At 39.7% G+C, this 22,731-nt stretch overlaps 1 protein-coding gene across 2 annotated transcripts in view; it reads right to left on the bottom strand.

The window, feature by feature from the left end:
• Positions 1 to 421: 421 nt before the first annotated feature.
• Positions 422 to 22,731, bottom strand: part of pid1 (phosphotyrosine interaction domain containing 1) — a 29,977-nt gene continuing 7,667 nt past the window's right edge. Inside the window, exons 2-3 of one of the 2 annotated variants that reach the window (XM_008425404.3) lie at positions 19,678 to 19,824; positions 422 to 3,833 (exon numbers count right to left, since the gene is read on the bottom strand). In XM_008425404.3, coding sequence (XP_008423626.1) covers positions 3,333 to 3,833; positions 19,678 to 19,824 — 648 coding nt within the window. In that variant the 3' untranslated portion in view covers positions 422 to 3,332. The remainder of the gene's footprint in view (positions 3,834 to 19,677; positions 19,825 to 22,731) is intronic. The other variant, XM_081615007.1, reaches the window with a different exon arrangement.

The following is a 22,731-nucleotide window of genomic DNA, read 5'->3' as shown; positions in this document are numbered from 1 at the left end:
AAAACAATCACAGTACCAGAAGTGGGAGATACTAAATCCATGTCATAGTTCGGTTGTGGAGCTGGAGGATACGTCTCATTTACTAGAGTGAACAAACAAACAAAAAAAACAACTTTACAACCTGACCAAAGCCCAGGAAAATGTGGACAAGCTGACAGTGAGGTTATGCTTTACATCTGTGCTGGCACCTTGTCAGAACATCATGTGTCTGAGCCATTCTGCTCACTCTGAAGCTGAGAATGCCTGGTGTTTATCCTCCCACATGATGCCGCAGCAGGGAATCCATTCAGTTCAAATCCAACAGAGTTTACGGAATAATAATTTTTAAAAAAAGAACCTCTTTTATGCCAGATCTGATTTAGCTTGGGGAATAAATGAAGAAAGAGGACTGTGATGTGGAGACAAAACAGACCACACCATCTTGAGATCTTGGTAAATGCTTTATATGCAACTGTTTTGATCTTTGCACACACGTACACACACGCACACACCATATAGAAAACAGTTATGGTAACATTTTTTTTCTCTCAACATTTGAAGCGTGTCTGAGCTGTAAGGCAGAGATGGGCCCAGTAAACTACAGCTTTGCAATCATCCCCCTCGCTTTACAACCTCTTCTCACACATATCCCATCACATTCAGTTCAAACACACACGCACACACACTTCCAGACACAATCAGTCTCTTCTTCTTCACAGTTCAGCTTAATTACACTATTTCAGCATATAAAGGTTCTCAATATGTTTTTTTTTATTTAAAATAGCTATCACCATTTATGTTGTAATATTTGGAAAGTGATACATTTGTATTTACATAAGCTTATTGAGCAAGTTTCAAATACATTTTGTGTACATACAGTATGTATTCTTGTATCTAGGATTGTATTTGTACAGTAACTTCCAAAAGTATTAAAATGCCTTGAATTTTAAATTTTGTGAAACACTAATTTCAACAAGGTTTTTTTTGTTTTTTTTCAGTCCAACACAAAGTAGTGCATATTAGTGGAGAAGAGGAAAATTGACAGTTTTCAATTTCTTTTGGAGAAAAAAAAGAAGAAAAATAGCAGGGCATGCGTTTGTTTTGCTCTCTTTAGTTCAACGCTGCCGCTAAATAAAATTTACAATTTTCAAGAAAACCACCTTCAGAAGTCCTCTAATTAGTAGTTTGAGCCCCAAGTCGGTGCAATTAAATCTCGATATAAATACAGCTGTTCTGTGAAGGCCCCAGAGGTTTGTTTGAGAACATCAGTAAACAAACGGCATCATAAATACAAAGGAAGACGACAGACACGGCAGGGAGGAAGCTGTAGAGAAGTTTAAAGCAGAGTTAATTTGCAAAACAATATCTTAACGTCTAAGCACAACCCCATAGTCATCCACGTAACACGTACAGGTCATGCAAGGAGAGCTTCAATAAGAGCCAAAACACACATTATGGCGCTGGAGGAGCTGCAGAAAGCAACGGCTCAGGCCTTTCTGTTAACAAAACAGAAAGGCCTGATCGGATGGTCAGATCTGTCCATCCGACAGATCTGACCTTTAAGGAAGAATGGCAAAACAACTAAATTGTTGATGGACACCCAAACGAAGTCAAATTTGAAAATTACCATTAGCAATTCCAGCATGTGGAGGAAAATTAAAATTCAAACTTCTTTTCCCACGTTAAAAAGAGGATATGTTATTGTATGGTTACCCAAAGTATTAACTTATGGCATCTGAATAAAAATGCATGTTTCACTACTGAGATATTTAGAAGAAAAAAAACGCATCCTTTTACTTCACTCTCACAAATATGCACTACCTTATTAAGGTCCGTCATTAATTAAATTCCAATGAAATACACAAACATTTCTGTTTAAGTGACAATAGGAGGAAGAACTACAAGGGACAATAATACTTTTACAAGGCCCTGCATGTGCTGATTGGAGCCACGTGACCCGACGGTGTTCAGTCGGCCCAGTGAAGTGCTGTCAGAGAAGAAAGTGCCTCGGTCTGGGAGTGGAGATGCAGAGCAGCAGAGACACACACCCCACTTACTGTCACTCCCTTCAAGATGTCGTGATAACGCGAGGTGGTTTGTGGAGCCTGGAGTGACTGGGCATGATATGACGTGCTCACAGTACGATGGACTCATACATTCAGCAGTGGCCAGGAGGTGTGGGCTGTTCCCTCGGATGACTGCGGTTCAGGGTCCGACCACGTCAGCGACTGGCCCGCTCTGACTCATGGGTTTTGCTTGGATAGTGTACGATAACGATTAAAATTAAAAAAAGAGAGTAATGTAGCAAATGGTCACAGTACCATGTCTGATTTTGAGAAACATTTTCAAACATAAAAAAAAAAAAAACACGATCCCCACCGTTTCATACACTTACTCCTCGTGTCTTTCTACTCTCTCGCACCCAGAAGCTTGCATATGCATACAGAGGAAAAGTAAGCATCGACACCTACTGTACATACAAAGAAAAACATAAAGCACACACGCCACTGAGACAAGACAGGAAAGTGAGGCACATCATCTGACAGGCAAAATGTAGCCTGGATTTTGGTATACATAAAACAAACGTCAGATGTAGACGATTAAGGTGTCTCAGACTGGCCCAGGCTTCTAGTCCAGTGAGGACTTCTAAAATATAATCTATTTCTCATTATGTCTTACAGATACTCTGTATCTTTCAGTACCAATAAAACGGAGACACACGTTGTCGCTCTCTCGTTCAAGCTAAGTTTCCACGTCTTGAGGATCACAAAAGGTAACCTTAGTGAAAGCTTCCCCCCCTTCCTCATCAGCATTTGCTGTTACGAAGGCAAAAATATTTCAAAAGAGAAACAGCTAAAGAATCATCGCCGGCTCTAAACTCTGAGTGTGAACTTAAATAGGCCACCTATCTACTCTGGTTTGGTCCCTACATGGCAAGAAGAACAAAAAGGTTAGTATGGCATTGGGTAAAAAAAAAAAAGCTTTGTGTTGTGGTTGAAAAAAAGCACCACAGACAGTCTTTGAGAGGTGCACAATAACAGAAGCTGAACGAGAAATGATGAGTAGCATTTTTGTGGGCCTGCAAACCCTCATGAGGGTCATAGAGTACTTTAATGTCTGTAAGGTCCTTATTTAAACCGTTTCATCTGCCTTTCCTTCACTCAATTTATAGGCTACTTCATCATCCTGGGCATGTTGGTTCATACAGTAGATATATATAATTCTTTTTTTTTTTTTTAACCAAATTTAAAATAAAAAAGGGACAGGGGAAACGAATAAGAGCAGTTATTCTGTCCATCCAGTCACCCCTCGATTTGTCAGAACAGAAATCAAGAACGTAAGCGCCTTCGACTTCAACCGTCATCTGGGGTTGAGTCGTCAGGCGTGGACGAGTCTTCGGCAAAGTCATCTGTTGACCCGCTCTTGTGAATGCGCCCGTCGCTGCTCATACTTTGGAAAGTCTTTCGGAAGGCCTCCATCATGGAGTGCGCCAGCTTCTTGGCCTCCAGTTTGCTCTCGCACTCCACGGCGTGACAATCCATCTGGAAGGACAGGTCGTCGTTGATCTCCCGGTAGATCCACGCAAATATGTTGGGTCTTACACTGTGGTCGGCGGTGCAGTAAGCGATGCGCGCCACCTGGTAGGCGTCCATGGTTACAGAGACTTCGCCGTGCTCATCCAGGTGGTGGAGGCGCACCTGGAAGGGGCGGATTTCCAACAGGGAGTTGCTCGAGAGACTGGTGCCCTGCTGTTGGTCCAAGGCACGACGTTCCACCAGACTCACTACCGCCGACTCCGTGCAGCCCGACAAGAACTGGGTCCCGGAGATTGTCATCTTGCCCAGGTAGGTCACCTGCAGCAATGAGACAAACAAATACTCGTAAATTCTTTTGTTCTTTAAAATATTTAACAAAGACGAAAGTATTCTTCAAATGTTCTGTGTCATTTAATAAAAAAAATGGGGTCAAATACCGGGCATTTGAGAGAAAGTGCTAATATTTAATTGTTGGTTTCAATGAGTGCTTCTTGTAGTGAAAAGTGAAGGTTTGCTATTGAGAAAGGACTGGGCCAAGGTCCAGAGAAACCCCAACAGTGGGTCATGGAATGATATCTGCATAAATCGAAGTTAAAAAGTAAATGATATTAGCACAATTTTTTACAAAACTCTTCAAGGAGATACAAAATGACAGTCATAAACAGATGAAAATAGAACAAGAACTGTTGAAGTGATTGGTGTTGGCACAACTTCCTCATCCTCTCGGTTTGTTTGGCTTTTTAGCAGAGCTTCAATATTTCACGAGTGACAGGCAAGATCACTAGCACATGTATTTTGTGGGTCAGAAGCTCAATATTTGGAGTATGAATACTGATGATAAATAAGCACCTCCCATATCAGTCTAGAGGGAGTTCAAATTCAAAGTGAAAAATTGCAGCAGATGATAATCTTTGGATCAACTAACTACAAAAACAAATTTTCAAGTATTCACCGTTGAAGGGCTCTACAAGGTTAGGCTTTTCTAATAGCAATTGTATGTGTATTATTTACTTAAATGGTAAGAAAAAAAAGGTATGTTAACAGAACACCATAGTAATAACACCACACAACAGGAGAGCGACAGACTGAGAAGATTGAGACGGATAAGAGGAAAGAGGAGGGGGAAAAAAAGAACATTGCTGGAGATTTCTTTGGGAGCGAGGCCAATCTGAAGGCTGCAAAGGAATAATGGCTGACTTATGCACTCCTCTGCATACTGTTCTTTATGGTTTTATAAAAATACACAGAGGAGGAGCCTCAAAACTCAAACTGTTTTTACCCCCGTCTGTGTTTATTCTAGGCCAGGGAGACACTCCTGAACTCTTTTGGAGTTCATTACAGTTGGCTCCCAGCCCACGTTTGACACACGGCTGCAGACAACATGAGTGCAGTACTAAATGTGAATTGCTACGAAAAGATGTGTATCATTTTTGTAAACATTTACAGAGCAAGTGGCCTGCACGGCTTGATGCACATCTGAAAAATGTAGCAAGTCTGATCTTGGTGATAAAAACTCTTGAGAGCTTTGTGTAAACCAGTGAAGTCCTTAAAATGTGTATATTGTGTTACTCGGATGATCGAATCTACAAAACAAAGCTCACTGAGAGAGGACAGCTTCAGACTAAAATGGAACCACAGCCATCCTTCACTTCATTCAGTCTCTGCTCAGATATTTGACTGAATGCGACCTTTCACATCAACATCAAGCAGTCAGTCTGATCGTCTCTTGTCAAGGTTTGCCGCTGAGTGCAGCAGAGGGCAACATTTCCCGTCAGCCTTTAAAAAATTTGCAAAAGCTCGAGTTAAGCAAAAATGTACTTAGAAACAGTGTTGTGGTCAAGACCACCTAACACGAGACCGAGACAAGACCAAGACCAGCGCCGCGCTGTACATGATATGATAAAATGTGAAATATGATCAAAATTACTTCTCAAATTGATCTGAAAGATCCATATTCCCATAAAAACACATAGATATTAAATACTTGATAAATTTAACCAATGTTAAATTTAACAAACTTTGTGTTCTGCTTTGCTTCCATCTCTGTGCTACGATCTGCGATGGTCTCGTGCCATCCCTAAAAAGATAACGCCCTGGGTGTTTACCCATGTTGCTCATGTCAGAAACCACCATCTGCACCATTAAACATAGCAACTGAGGCAATGCCTTGACGCTCAACTATGAACACTGACCAAGGAGCAACAAGCAAGAAGTAGATACATGTATGCCAGTGGTTTGAAAAGTTTGAAGTGTGGTGTGTGCATGCCCCAAAATAAAACACAGTGCACTAAGCTGGATAGTCATAAGAGTTCAGCTGCTCTGCAAAGACCTGACATCCTCTAAAGAAAATTGGTGGTCATGATTGAAACTGAATGTAAAGTTAGATTATAAAATACCATCCACATCTGTAATCTTTATATGTTCTCCATGCTCTAAATCATTCTTGATAATTTCCCGTCTAAATGTAATCACTGCACAAACGGATCCGCAGTCGAGAAGTTTTAACACATGCTCTAACAAGTTCCTATATCTAGGAACAACAGGGCAGTTTCACTTCACTATTTTGCAGAGCTGTATTATTTAAAGCCTTATCAAGAAACAGGAAATGTGCTTTAGCAGTTTGACGGGAAAAACATGAAATGTTATTTTTTTAATCACTTCTACCAAATATAACAAAGAACTGCCTTATAATCATTGTAACACGAGTCTCTTAGATTACCAGATTGCAGCAGAACATCAGTAATTTCTATTCCACGCAACAGTAGGACATCCAGACAGCACAGCTGTCAGCTAGTGCCTCATTTTCACTGGAGGCAGACGACTATTCAGTGCAGCCATTATGCCGAGTGTCAGCTGTCAACAGCAGTACATTGTACAAAGAAAGTGCATCCCTTTAAATTTAAGGGTTTTAAAGAAAAATATATTTTAATCATCTTATTTTTAACTTTAAATATAGGTTGTTGTTGTTTTTCAGTAATAGCTATATAAGGCAAACTTGTAATATTTTATACCTGATTCAATCTAACTGTGATTTTGCATTGTTGAGTTTAAAATTAAGCAATTTTAGAACCTGTTACAAATCTTTAGACAATAAAACCAAAGAACAGAAGGTAGATGCAGTTTTCAGTTCAGTGTCACTCTGTCCCAGGGCAGCTGAGGCTACAATGTAGCTTAGCATCACCAGTGTGTGGACGTGTGTATAAAAGGGTGAAAGACCGACTGCGGTTTAAAGCGCTATGCAAGTACAGTCCATTTCCATTTACCCTGACTGTAGCTTCAGGCTCTGCTGTTTGATATTTTATTGTGGTTAAAAGAAATTTCTCCAAGAGAACCGTGAACAAGAAGACGGTAAACATGGATTTGTTTGACCACTTATGGTTTCCAAGTCAAATAAATAGAGCGTTGTTGCTCTTCTAAGATCAGACCAAAGATAAACAGGTGGTTAATAGTTACTGAATTTTATTGTATCGCAGCAAGATTTTATTTTTTTTATCTGACCACCCAACAAGTGTTAAGAAAGGAGAACATTACAAAGGGGAAAGGAAAGTAGAGAAGTCGTCATGAGGAGGGAAAGAAGGAAGAGGCACATTAGGAAACGACTCACGCTGAGATGGAAAGCAATAAACAGAAATTTTAGTACCATCATTAAGATTCAATAACAAGTGCTTATAAGTCAAGTTAAACAAATCCATTAGCCTGTCTTGCTCTGGTGTGTAGTGTATATGTGTAAAGATATAATTTAAAGCAGAGCAGAGACATTTAACTGAGTTCAACTTTAAAAAAATGTTCTAAAGTACAGTGAGAAGGAAAATTATACATGTCAGAAAAACAAAAACTGAAGAAAACAATGGGTAAAGCCAATGCAATGTTCACAATTAAACATGCACTTGAAAGAGTTTTGTAGTTTACAGGACATAGAGCAGATAATCAACCCTAAAATTATTTACATAGCATACAAGTATACTTATCACTGTTTGCAAAGTTAGATGTTTGCACGTGTTTTATTTTAAAAAATATATTTAAAAAAAATAACACCCTGAATATACTGTAGATAATAGTTTACCCAAAAGATGCAAGCAGCATAAACCTTCACATAAATTAACACTTCCTGTGACTAAATCAGCATTTTAAAATCAGAACTCATCTTGAAACTTAACTTTCCAAAAGAGTGAAAACAAAAGAAAACCCTCTGCTTCAGTTTGTGAACATAAAAAAAAAAACTCAGTTCTGGAAGGAATGTGCAAGATCATTTTTCAATTAAAAACAAATTTTTTTCAGCATGTGACACTAGATGCAGAACTGGTGAGAGGCGCTGAGTGGGTCTGTGCACAATCTGTCTGGAGGCAAGCTGAAGATGTGAATCTGAGACTAATTATGGTTTTGTTAACTCCTACAGTGAATCTGAGGGAGTGTGTGAGCGTCAGGTTGGTTTCTAAGGATCACGCCAAACATAGTAAGAGGCAATTCTTTACGTCTTTCTTCTTCTTTTCATTCATGCTTTCATCACCGATGGACGTTTACCATTTTGAGCCATGTCAACAGTGTTCGGTGTGAGACTGTCCACCCGGCCAAATATTACAATAGCATAAAAAACGCTGAAGTTCATAGGACTCAGCCAACAATTGTTGCTCACATCGACATTGTGATGACGATACATTCACGACATACTGTACAATGAAGAACATTAACTAAGTACTTGTATTCTGATTTCTGCAGAGAGGGAAGAGAGATGATTCAGTTATAGAGCAGAACTGATCTTATTTAATGATCTCAAGGCCTAAAACCAGATGCTCGGCTGAGAATAACTCATGAAGAAAAGCAGTCCAGCTCTGGCAGGAAATTCATCAGCCTCTAGATAAAAAAAAAATAAAAATAAATTAAAATAAAAATAAAAAAATCCATCCATCAATCCATCACCAGCAGGGACACATCTGCTCTCCTTGACTCTGTCAGTCTGTTCACCAGTTGTTTCTGTGCTGACAAGTCAGGCAGGCAGCTTAAATCAACGCACAGGACCGCAGAGCTCTCCCCTCGTTTTAAACTTTCCATCTGTTTCTGTTCCACTCCAGTGTCTCCCCCGTCTTAGAACACTTTCATTAACTCATCTGTTTCTCTTTCCCTCCATCGCCCCCTCCTCTTCCTTTATATCCTCTACTGTATTATACCTTTATCAATGGCCTGCCTTCTATAGCGTTCCATCCAAACAAACACGTTGAATTAAAGTGAAACACTGAGAAATAAAGATCGGCTACAGAAGAGGAGCCCTCGAGGCCATCAACAAGAAAGAATGCTATAAAGAAAATTGACAGAAAAATAGACAGGATGAGGGGCAGAGAAAAAAAAGCAAAACAATGTCCCAGTAAATTTTCAATGGAATGCCGGTCTAGACGTGACACGAAACGGCCATACAGACCTGCTTTGTTGACGAGACACAAAAACAACAGAGAAAAGCGGCGAGAATGTTTTGTGAGAGTAACAAAGAAGGAGGAGGAGGAGGAGGAGAGTTAAACATTTGCATGTGTGGTGAAACATGTGGGCACTATTACTGACTCTAGTTTTCCTTTTCTGTTCTCGCAACAGTAGGAAAATCTCAAAGAAGCACCTGCAACACAAAACGTAGGTGATCAACATCAACGAGAGTTAAGCCGACATTTCATCGCACCTTTAAAGAATTTTTGAATTTTACTAGAAGGTTTCTATCTCAAAGTAATATTAATGTTTCAGAGTGGGCCAGCCAGATTCCTGACTCGACTCTGGCCAAGAATCTGTTAAGGGAGCCAAAGATACGGGTAGGAAGCCCTCCAGCCATAAATACTATGAGCTAATCATCAAGATAAATCATTAAAGTATCAGTCCGATAAAAGTTTGGTGACATGTAAAAGAAAATAAAAAATCCCAACAACTACTGAGAAGGGTATACACTTTCAACACATTAAACATTTAATTTATACACCTTTTAGAACTTTTTAATCTTTAAATGTGTTGCCCATCTCACTTCTTTCAGAAACAAATTTCTTGTATGAATATAAAATATTTTAATCTGCCAACTGTATGAATAATTCTGGGCCTATGATGATTTCAGTTATGTATGAATAAATTAAACAACATTTTGACACAATTCTAATACTAAACGAAGTACACAACACTCTATGCCATTTTCTATATGGTTGAGACAATAATGATGACCTTACTTGGGGTAAGTTACTCTAATAACTGGATCATGGGAGTATAGAAAATGTATGTGTTTTCAAACATATCCGTCTTAATAAATCTAAACCTACTTTGTTTGACTGTCACTTTCCTGCTGTTGCACAGGACTTTTCCCATTTCGGTATAATACAGTGCATTTATCATCTATTCTATTCTAATTTCACAACATTTCTTGCACTATAGACCTAACTAATGAGACCTTTTGAGAAGAATTTAGATTTTTTTTTTTTTTTTAGTTATCAATTATGGATGCAGGATATATCCAGTTTGACATTGGCATCAGCTGATGTTAGCCATGTTTAACATGTGAGTATTGATCATATAAGTAAAACTGGACTGATATTAATGGTTATTTCCATCTTGTTGCAGTGGGTGGAGAGGAGTGGGAGTTGGCTAGGGCCAAGGGTCATGTGGCTGTGAAACTGATGAATCGCAGGACTGTGGGGTGACGAACTGAAGCGCAGAGGTAATTTCAGCGGTCATTTTTTCATGGTGTCTGAAGGGTGGGGAAATAAATATTATACCGTTAATTATTGGCTATTGGAAATATCAATAATGACGTTAACATTGAGTATCAATAGCCGAAATTTTTCTGGGTGCTGCATCCCGAATAGCCATTGTTCAGTCATCTACTTAGCTTCAACTAAAGAGAAAATATGTGGCTCACTAAATATTGATGAGTCATTCATTGCTGGTTTCATTTTTGATGTGAGGAATGGAGAAAGTGAGCACCGCCATAATCATGGAGGCCATCTGGTCCAGCACTATATCACCTTGGCAGGGTCGCCCGTGGCAATTTAACCTCAGTTGTTGGCTCAGATAGTTTGGCCAGTTCTCTTTGTAGGAAATTGGATTTTGTGAGATTCCAAATGGAAAAACAACACTCAACAGGAAGAGACAGGTTGCCTCTTTCACATGGCCGCCATCACCACCAGATGTGGGTGGAGACATCTACACCCAGTGCCACGTGGACAAGGTGGGAGGCATCATGATCTGGTTGAAGGGACATGAAATGACCTCTAATTGCCAGAAAGGAAGGCCAAGCTGCTGTGTAAGTTTGAGCGAAACCAACTACATTTTGGACCAGCCACACACAGCTTTGGCTCTGGAAAGTTAGAAAGTTGCTTCTTTGTAGCTTCAAGATGTAGGAGGAAAGGTTCTGACTATCTGTGTTTGGCCACCAAACAACAGCTGTTGGGGTTTCTAGAAAGTGTCCTGGAAGGAGTGTCATTTGGGGGATTCTGTCTTTTGTCTTGGGTGCTCCAGTGCCCATTGAGCCAATGAAGGAGTTTGGACTCAGAAAACATTATTTTTGTAAATAATCAGATGCTGCCAATCACCTTATATCTGGGAGCTGTAATTTCCAAAGCAGCTGACATGCATAGTAACGTTGTGTGGGAAAGTTGTGGCAATATTGCAATATAAATGGAACAAAAACAGCTATTTGCTTTAAACTGGAACTGGCGGGGAGAGGGCGGTGAGGTCGGGGGTCACCCTCATGTTCACCATTAATTCAGTCAACTCTGCATTAAACAATCACATTTGCGGCTGCGCTCAGCCACGGGAGCAATCATTAAGAGTTGGCTCTCTTTGCAAAGCTCGGTTAAAATATAGCAAAAAGCAGTAAAACGAAAGAAGTTGCAGCATCTAAAGGGTGTAACCTCATAAAGCCAAATTAGACATTCTATAAAACTTTAGCGGAGCTGTACGTTCAAAGGACTGAGCAGAGAAACTGGATGTTTCAGACTTATTTGTCTGCATGCAAGATTATGTTTGAGATGGTGAGAACTAAGCCCATCAGAGTGGCCTTCAAGCATCTAGAGCAGCAATTTTAGTTAAAAGACTAAGTTTTGAATTTTTCACCAACTGGTGAAATCTACTGTTCAAACTAGTCTTGGCTTCTGTTTTAAACGACATTCCTCAATCACAGTAGAGACAGGCAAGTAAGCCTGATATTCACTGATCCCAGGATAAATTCAGCACATGATTCACTGCTACAATCCCACATGTTTTGGTCACAAATCAGAAGAATGTCCTCTAAGTTTTCTGGTAAATGGAACAAGTAAATCTGGAATTTGACTCTTTTTATGACTCACTGGATTAATATGCAACAATGAATGGAAACCACTACTTTTCCAAAAGGCTCAGGACAAACTGACTTACAAGGAGGTAGGAAGGGAAACTGTTTTGGAAACAGATGGGGAGAAACAAAGTGAGACACATATACAAGGGGAGACAGGATAAACATCCGCACCTTGGCCACTGAGCCGATGGGAAGAGACGGGAACATCCTGGCACACTCAGACAGTGCGTCTGTCTAAGTTGGGATGAGGGCATACTTGTCTGTACAGAGGCATGCCTGCATGTGCATGAGAGGTGTAGCAGTTGGGCAGCTGCTGCCGCTGGAGCAACAGCTGGATCAGCTATTAACACAGAAAGGAAGCAAACAGACGGGAAGTAAGCAGGCGGTGGAGGAAGAAACACAAAGAGAGCTCAGTGAAGAGATACCTGTCCCCATAGAGAGACTTTGGGGATGTGAATACAGATGCAGAAGATAAGATGAGGATGTAGCTGTTGAGAAAAGACTTCAGCCAAGCTTGATCTGGTCTGGGAACAGACCCTTTGTGATGATTAAAGCAGCAACATGTTTCGGCTTCAGATAGTTTCTGGAGCTCAGTCCAAGGGCAAACAGATGGTGGAGACAAAACACAGTCTGTACCCAATCCCACAACCTTCTGTACCATTTTGGCTAAAATGAACTCGGTGGGACGTTCTACGGTAAACAAAAGAACAAAGCAGCACAACTGACAAAAGACAGAGATGAATGAGCAATTACTTCAGGTAGCAAGAGACCACCGTTATAATGTCCAACTAAGGATATTCCTTTAAAAGTGAATTCATGTCTGTAATTTAATGCAATCAAAAAGTGTGAACCAAATTTGAAACACAAAGAGATAAATTTTTTTGTCAATGTTGAGTTTGACTTACAGCTGAGAAAAACCCAAAGTTTGAATATTATATTTCAATTCAAAAAGGTTCTTAAAGACAAAAATGTTGACATACTGAACAGTATCTGCAAGTTTGCAGAATATGAACTCCTTGTTTGGTCAGGATTTCTTGACCTTTTGTGTCTTACCTCCCTTCTGGAGGCAAGACAGTGACAGACTGCTGGAGAACTGTTAAGTCACCAGTCTCCCCCATGATTGTGTTGGACATATCACATTTCTGCATAAAAAAAAATCCATTCTTCATTAGTCTTGTGTCAATTAAAAATTTGCAGAGAAACTAACATTTGAAAGCAACCATCAAAATTAGCACAAATGAATGCTTCCAACATGTCATCGTGTGCAAAGCATGTATACAAGTTTGAACAAAATTTTAATTCACTCACATGCAACTATAAATATCACGTATATATTTAATGAGTTTGTATGAAAACTCCAAATTCCTGTTCATTTTAAGCCTTCCAGCCACAGTCGTGCACTAAAATGTAATCCAAGTATAATTTAACTGGGTTTAGACAAGCTGGATCGTGCATACAGTCAGGACTGAAGATTACCTTAGCGTGCTTCCTGAATTGGCCCCCTGTGCCTGGAGCCTCTGACTGAGATTCCAGTGTTTGGAAATGAAACATTCCTCAGGAGCATGCTAACATTCCACTCAGACTTACTGAATCAGCACACTGCATCTGGCTCTGCTTGTCATGGCATGAAGTGATGGATGAGGTTCTCGTTTCTTATGTTAAATAGAACAGCGTGCATTAAGTGGTTTACTTTGGAACATGACGGCGATCTGTGTGCTACCACAGAGAGTTGAAATGTTCCTGTGTCCAAACAGGCTCCTGTTTTTGGTGTACATGAAAGGTGCTTTTACAGACAAACCACCTTCCTTAAAGACCTTTCAACAGCCATAAAAAGACGGCAAACTCTCCTTGAACACACCTCAAAAGAGAGCCTTATAATAAAAAAATCACCATATTTGTAGAGCTATGTATATTTCCAAGCCAGACAAAGGTGTTGGCACAAAGTACTTCTCCAAATATTTAGCACAAATAAGACTTTGCCTTGCTTTTTAATGACATGGACAACAAAGATGGCAACAATCAATCTACTTCACAATAAGATATCTGCAAGCGCTGTTTTTTTTTCCCCAAAAAAAGAATATTGCTAAACTTGTGTAAGCTACACAGAGCATTTCATGGATTTTCAAAAGACAATTGAAAAATAGTTCAATCCTTTTCTTTTTCCATGCTTGCTTGATCCATCGTGTTAGAGGATCCAAGACCTGTGCTCAGTGACCAGCATGCTTTCTCACACTGGACAGCATATTTTACTCCAGTATGCCTCAATAGTCTTGAGAAATAATTGTGTTCTGCAGAGATTCATGACTTGCCACAGCAAAGCAACAAAGCTAAAATGAATCCACTACATTGTTTTACAATATGTATGGTGTTTTTTCTCCTGTACAGATAGAGATCATTTAACTGGCTGAATATCTGGTTTTCTCTAAATAGTCCAAAAATTATTCTTCCAGTTTCTAAGGGGGCTGTTAGCACACATGTTGGTGAATTCCAGACTGGTTTGTTTTGGTTGTTGTTTTTGGAGCCCACCTGAAGAGTGGTAGATAGAGTAATAAAAACAAAAACGTTACGATCCTTGAACACGGAGTTCAGTTTGAATGGTTTGGGATGGTTTCTTTGGTTTCTATTTGCATTTCCTTCTGCGTCCATTTTCCTGCTACATGATTTTGTAGCCTGAGGTCTTCAGACAACTCTCATTTGCTCTCTCAACCATAACATCAAACTACCCAGAAGAATCTTTGTTGCGTTAAAAGTGCTCATTAAAACCTTAAAGACACCACTTGTCCTAATTAAGGTTAAACAAGAAGAACTGACGACTTCTGGATTTTTGGTACTTTCACACAATCTATACCAGGTTTCCAAGTTAATTTATTTTTTACATATTTCAAAAGAGTTTCTCCCTCCAGGTTGATCATAGCAAAACTTACTTTAAAAACAACATTGATCCTTTTCAACAAAACTTGACTTAAAAAACTTTTTAAAAAATGACATTTTTTATTTATTGTAACAGAACTACTTGCTTGGTAGCAATATAAATATTTATATTTTTGATCATCCTTTACTTTTGTTTTCTTGCTCCTACAAATTGATTCTTGTGGGATCCCACCAGCCCCTCACATCCGTCACCACTATTAACTGGAACAAGTGTGATGAAAGCAAAAACATCGCCAGCAGCTGCCGCCCAATGTCTAACTGATCTGAGAAATATGATTATCAGCAGGACCTGATGATGTGCACAACAACTGACTGCATCTGGACAGCGGCGTGACGATTGTGACACAAAGCTGGGCCTTGGGGAAATCCCTCAAAGTTGATGGTTGCAAGCTTCAAGCCAGACTCATTTTTCCACAATGGGAGGTGTGTGTGATCTGCAAGCTCATACAGCTTTTGAATTTGGTGGACCACCTAGTATCACGTCGCAGGCCAAATTGATCTGTAACGAGAGGTTCCTAGTTAAATTCTTAAGGCAGAACCATGAAGTAAAAGGGGCTATTGAGAACAAGAGCAAAGCAGGGAGGTTATGGAAATCCAAGACTGAATTTGGAAAGCCTCATGCTGTTTGTTTTTAAACAGCTCTGTAAGAAAAGCTGTCAGTGAAAACAGTTTGGAAAAGACCAGACACTTCCATTAAATACTTGGCAGGAACAATCTGTCTGTAAAAGTTTATCATGAGAAAACTTTAACTGACTGAAGTCACTCTTAAGAAAGAGTAACTCTTGGCAACGCAAGTCAGTAAGAGAACAAAAAACATGTTTCCCGCTATGAAAAGCGTTGCATTGTTTTTGCCATTAGTCATCCAACTACTCATAGCTCGCAGGATCAGAATTGACTCATTCGGGACTTGAGAAATATCTGTAGTTGCCAAAATTGGACACGGAATGATCCAAAGTGTCTTAGCAGCCACCAACTTATTAAAGCCAACTCGGAAAGATACAATTTTATGCAGTTGGAATTTCCTGAATTTTACAAGAATGTATCCAAGTCAAAAGCTCAGGATTTGGTGTCACTAACTCAAAAATACTGAGGCTGAGCCTCGGATTCAGTGTTTGGATTTCGGTACAGTCCTGAAATCCATCTCAGTCTGGCTCTGCTGCTGACAAGTTGCAGTACCAGCAACGAAAACAGAGTAATTATTGTGAGCAGGAGTCAGGACTCTTTCCTAATCCTTCAACGCTGTAGTTTCCTTACAAACAAAGCGTTTTTGATGCTTTATGCGTTGCTTACCTTCTCTGTAGCCAAGATCAACTGATTTGGACTGAGGTGTGTACACAAAATGTGTGCCTTCCTACCCACTGATAAAATAATCCAGAGACGTCTGGACACTGTCAAAGTTATAAAAGCCAGCTAACATATTAATAATCTGTTCCCTTTTTATCTCTAAACCTAGAAGAAGATGATATTAAAAAGAATATCTATGAAAAAGACAAGACCATTTGCAAGGAGAAAAGAAACTCTCGGTCGTCTCAACCTACAGGGCTACAAATCATCTAAATGTTGCAGCTGTGCACCCTGTTCCTCCTCACCGAATGAGAAGAGACAGCATTCATCTGACATCAGAATACAAAGTACAGAAAGACGGAAAGTCTCAACGAATAGACAAAAGTGTGGCATGTATTGTTTCTGCAGTATATACTTCGAGAAACAATTACACTCTCCCCCCAGCGGCTATTTAGAGTAAGGGCACAATGCTTGAACCCACATCCTTCATTATTATCTTATACTGGCGACGTTTTAAGCACCCTGACTTAATGTGTCAATTTAAAGTCTATTGGAGTGTAAAAGAAAATAATAAGGAGGTCAAAAATAAGAGGTGGTCTTGGTAGGTAGACAAAACAGTAGACTAGTCCTGCCTTCCTGTAAACTGTGAGCACGAAATACTAATTGGAGAAACAGGGAAGTGAAAGAAAGAAGATCTGAAACACTGTTATGCTGCAGCATATAAAAAGCAATCAGAGAAGCCTGGCAAGTATTTCAGAAAGGAACTAAATCTCCTTGTTTGTGCTGGTTTTCTGCCACAAAAGACAACCACGTCTCTTGAGTAGTAAAGCAGAGGAGCAAGTGGGCAGACAGACATTCAAACAGACAGGTATGAACTCAGATGAGAACTTCCACAGGACAACAGATCCAGACAACGAGGCACAAAGGCCGGCATGCGAGGTAGTAGCACACAGACAGAAGAAGACTGTTTTGTTGTGTGTACGCGTGTGTGTTTGGCCAGTATTACACTGAAAATACGTAGTGGTATCCACAGCAACGTGGCTTTGGCATTTTCAGTGCTGTTGGAAAGAGCCGCGAGTCAGAAGAGGAGCAGCCAACAAGTGAATGCTGGGATTCACACTGTACAGCGAGAGACACCAAGTCTACAAGAGAATATTCACATGGGTCATATAGACATTTCCCTCACCCGTAGATCAACATTTAACTTCTGATTTAAACTGCACATCATCACTCAAGCGTTTAGGAGACTTGTGCTTGTGTTTTTACTGCCTTCTGGCTTTGAACTGAATAATTTATTATGAAAAACAATTCTTTCTTATTGCACTTTAAAATGAGAATAAAATCTAAATAATAAAAAAAATGAACAGGGACAAAATAAGATTTCCTGTGGGTCCTGACTGGAGGTGAGCTGTGTGAAGAGACTCAACTATATCTGCTCATTTGTCATCCCAATCAAATGAGCAGACAGACATGTAATCTGACAGAAAGATTCTAGAGTTCAGATTACAGATAAGATCTAAACTCTGTTTTACTTTGGCCAGGAGCTCAATATCACCTCAATCTGCTGATTAAATGAAAACGTACCTGATTGTCTGTGGAAACGCAGCCTTACAGTGCTCACCTTAAGCTTTTTCAGAGTTTGTCACATTAAAACCACAAACTAATGTATTTCTCAAGATTGTTGGTGCAGCAATAAAGATCTATAAAACGTGAGGTGTGTCTGTATTTATTCTCAAGTGGTTCAATCCTTTGCAGAAACACACAGCTGCAAGTCGTTCCTGCCATTTCTTCACCAGCTTTGCATGTCTCATAATGGAACATTTGGACCATTCTTCTCCCATAAGTCCTCACAGTAATTGGAGAATCTTTGTGAACAATCGTTTTTATCTTGCCACAGATTCTCAACTGGATTTACGTCTAGACTTGAAATAGTCGATCGTTAGCAGATAAATATGCTTTGATCTAAAACATTGGTCTACACACCAGTCTGGCTGTAATATTCAGGCTCATTGTTTGGCCTGAACCGTTTCAGCCTTCCAAGACAGTAGGCTGCAAAAGACTTTTGGTAGGTCTGTAGTTGTGCCATAGCCTTTCCATTTTCTGGTTATTGACAGGACGATTGTTTTACAACATATTCCTCCTATAAACATCTCCACAGCTTAATTCCTCACATTTCTGCTGTATTCTTAGGTCTTCATTATGCTTCGTTTGTCACCAATGTTCTCTGACAAACCTCAGAAGGCTCCCACATACTTCATCCGGTTGATACAGCTCTGCGTGTTTCCGTATTTTAACATGCTTGGACAGCAATGTTGATGTTCTGCTTCAACTAGTTCCACTATCTGGCTTTCGTATCCGCAAGAGACGTGAATACTTTTGAGGGGCGTTCATCTAACATGATGAGGAAATACCTATATTTGTACGACTTTTCATGAAATAACTACTATAATAAAAAGGAATGATAAATGGCTAATAACTCGTGGATGAAAGCTGGAACGGATGAAGCCTTGAAGGTTTCACAGAAGTGCAGAATTTATACCAAGATTAAATTATACACATGCAGACCGACTACAGCTTCTTCAGGCGATCGTTTAAACAGGCTGTCAAAGGGAGTCAGTAGAGGGTTAATATGCATCCTCTTCACAATTATTGACTACTTTGTTTTGGTCAGTCACACTGAATACCCAAAAGTTTGTGCTTATAGCAGAACAAACGGTTAAAAACATCAAGTGGTATTAATACTTTAGCAATGTACTACACACTGTGCATAGGTAATGCATCTGGTCCTGATACTACAGCAGCAGAGTGAAACAAAAAGAGGCCACAAGGAAATTCTTGCCACTGCTACTTGATCTTCAGCAGATACAAATCCTGAAAACGACACACTGCCGAGTGTCTCGTGTGTCACTGAGCTAGACTTCACTGCTCTGCAAACAGAAAGGGTTACATTAAAACTTCAGGGTGTTTCTGTAAAGAGCCAAAAAGGCGCTTCTAGCCGTATCTTTTCCTTTTTTGTTTTGTAGTCATCCGTATGTGCTCAACTTCTTCTCTTGTACAGTGATCCAACAAACACAAACATCAACAAGCATAGGGACTGTGTGTTCCACATTTGTGTTTCCTGGCAATAATACCAGTGGGAGTTTATTTTGTCTTCTTAGAGAAGCTGCCAAATATAAAAAAAAGGTTTATTTTAGTGAGGGGAGAAGTTGGGAAATACCTCCCTTTTCATCACGTTTACTAATGACATACCAGATTTCAATCAGAAAGTCACAGAAAACTAAATTCTCTCACTGAAGGAGGCTCTCAAAGGCAGGCAAGCACACAAAGATGTTTGGCAATTTGTTAAGAAGTTTCATTTCAATCTGTACCGGCGTGCTTCCTGTTTTGAACCTGGAGAAAAAGAGAGGAGTTTAAATTACACAATGTATTAGATTTAAACTCTACAGGGAAACTGAGCACCTAAAGGCTCACCCAGACTTCTAGCACACACAGAGTCTGACAAAAGAGCGCTGCAGAATCAACAATGGGGAAATTATTTAACTTCTGTGAGGGAAAAGGAAAAGAAAAACATTTGGATTACGGCTCTGTATTAATGCTATTATGCATTCCGGATCAGGGTTGGATTTGAGGATTATCAGGCTCATGTGATCCTACCTTGTATCCCGCGTGGGTCCTGCTCTTTGCGTGCGGCGTAGCAGAGCAGAGCTCAATGGCCTCGGGCTCATGAAAGATCACCGTGGGCAGGGGCTCCTTCCTCAGCGTCAGCACGTTTAGCTTCGTCTTCAGCATTGTCTGAAAGTGCTGATGGAGAAACGGAGATGAAAGCGGTGAGCTGTAAGCCAACTTCCAGTAAACCTGCTACAAGCTGGATGCGCGTCACAATGCAGAGATTAAGGATGAATGCTCCTTCAGGCAGGAGAGCGAGTTTTACTAGTTTACTGCATGGCCACCGTCAAATATTCCTGAGTTATAAACACTAGGATCTGCTGTTCATTGTAATGAGAAAAAGCAGCCAGTTTGAATTCTACAGCTTACATTTTAATAAGTGAAAACTGAAGATGAAGTCCTGAAGTATTGGTGTGAGAAGTTTATTATGGCCCATGTGAAACGTGAGGAACAGATGAAGGGAGCGCTCCCCCCCTCCTCCCTTCCTCTCTCCATTAAAATAACAGAGGCTGTATAATCTAATACTGCACTTCAATGCCAATGTTTCCTGAAGCCGAGCAGAACCAAATGCTTCATGTGGTTCGGTGCACTTGCAACACCGTGCAGTTCTGGGGCCTTCTCAGAGCAGTCGAAAAGTAAACCGAGCGTTTCCTGAAGGAGCCCCCTGCTGTGACTGCTCGAAGCTGTCGCAGCTTGTCCGTGGCTGTGAAACATGCCTGGCGCGGCTCATTCTGGTGGCTCCCACGATCAACGGCGCAAGAGTTACAGCAGCATGAGATTGATCCGCAAAGAAACCTGCAGATGATTGTTAAGTTAATGCAAACAAGTCAAATTAACTGTATGTGTTCAGATGTTCTAATGATTGGGGAGGAGTCACTGCCGTACAATGCTGGGAAAGACTACTTAGTATTTATTTTTTTATTATTTAAAATTATACAAACAAAGTAAACAGAAAAAAAAATTTAATTATCATTTTTCTTTAATAAAGACTAAAAATGTATCCATTTGGTCAGCTTTTTTTAGCTGTCAACGGATAGTTGTATTCATAACTTTGATGATGGCATTTGACACAAAGTAATGTTTATTAATCGTTTCACAATTGGTGTCTGCAACAGTTTTATGATGCAAAACACTTTGAACTGCTTTATGCTGAAATGTGTTGTACAAATAAACTTGATAACTCAACCTGTCAAAGTGTGAAGTAGTATTTTTCTTTTTATAGAAATGCAAATATGAGGCACATTTAGTGACTCTGTCAATATACCAGTTTAGATTATCGTAGGTAAAATGTTAAACCTCTTACAAAATGATAGAAATATCATGCTAACAGAAAAACAGTGAGGATAATAGGGGTTAACTACAACCTGTATTATTATTGCAATTTCTTTCAGCGTGCTTAATAACTTAGGAAACGGTAAAGTTTTCTCATGCTGTCACATAACATCGAATCTGTAAGCAAACCTTTTAACACCCATGTTCCTAATTGAAGCGCATTAGGTTGTTTCCCCTTCAACTCAGATATAATGACGAATTAAGGAGATAAATTTTCATATAAAACCCTTAACTCCTAATAATAATATTATTGTATAATATGTAATTAATTATATAATTTCACGTACCCACATCTTTTCATTCATTATGGTTCTGATCCTCGTTTCAGACACCTGTGTGCCACGATAACAAGCAATTAAAATCCTTGGTAGCCCAAAAATGACCACATGTGAATTATTGGAGTCATATAACATTATTTTGCAGTAGAACATATAAAATGACCGCAAAACATCAGCAGACCAAGCAGATATGCAATATCACCAAGGGAGGTAAGAAAAACCAGAAAGAAAAACTCCTTTTCACAAACTGGAAAAGAAAAAGAACAAAAGTGCACAATAAAAAAAAAGCCTCAGGAGTAAACTGACTACCATTTCTCTTTTCTCTTCATTACCGATGTCTTTCAAGCCCGTCTTTGTTCCTGGCAAAGATGGACTTGGATGAGTTTCTGGCTAAATCTTAAGCGAACCAATTGAAAAGGAGACCTGAGTGCATCACGCTGTTATACTATATACTATTTATAAATCACTCCAGAGTCTGAAGCCATGCATCAAGCTTTATTACCCCTTCAAACTGTCCAGGAAACATTAAACTAAGACATTGGGATGAACTTGAACACCTTCCACTGAAAGGCAACTCGCAGAGATAAATTACCTTTCAGCCTAAAGTTAATTTGAGAACAAACGACTCTTCCCTACAGATTGCATTGACTATAAAAACAACCTCCATTTTTTTACAATGCGTCCCACTCTATGTACTTTTCAGCAGGAGCAAAGGGGAAGGGTCTTTCTGTCCTAGAGTTGAGCTCTAAAAAGAATAGTTTTATCCAACAGATGGTCAACATTCAGTGAAAACAGCCATTGCTGCCAAGCAAGGCTTTCATCAGCCCAAAGTGTTGCCTTTGAAAGCCAAAGAGAGAGAACCCTGATCAAGATAAGGAAATATATTTGGTGGCCACGCCCATAAAAACCAAAATACTTTCCTACTTATCAACATCGGTTACAGTAAAAGTACTCAACTTTGAAAACATGTCACTGTATTCATCTGCATTGTATTGGCTCTTTAATCAGATTTTAAAGGACAACAGCCTACATTGCGTCTCGCTACCTGAAAAGGAGTGAAAGTTCAGCATGATGGACTTGTGAAAGTAAAGCCATATGTGTGGTAGGGCTCAACGATCTCCGCGTCAGCACTTTACAGCTGCCCGGCAGAGGCTTGCATTCCTACACTTGGACCCGGTTCGAAGTTGGGGGGCTAAAAGGGCAATTTAGAGGGTGGTGCAGATAAATGGTCCAAGTCTAGTGCTCCTCTGGAATTCCATTCACAATATTTTCATTACATTTAAAATGTGTTCTTAATTTTATTTATTTAGTCCCCATAGTCTCCTCATCAAGTTACTGTGCATTTAATTGCATTTTTTTTGCTGTGGGACGAGACGCATGTTGACACATTAAACCTTCTGCTGTTGTAAGACCACAACACATTTCCAAACCG

This window comes from Poecilia reticulata, chromosome 13 (assembly GCF_904066995.2).
Source record: "Poecilia reticulata chromosome 13, P_reticulata-male-v2, whole genome shotgun sequence".
NCBI lineage: Eukaryota > Metazoa > Chordata > Actinopteri > Cyprinodontiformes > Poeciliidae > Poecilia > Poecilia reticulata.
The sequence above is the reverse complement of the archived record's forward strand: the minus strand, read 5'-3'. Positions and strand labels throughout refer to the sequence as shown.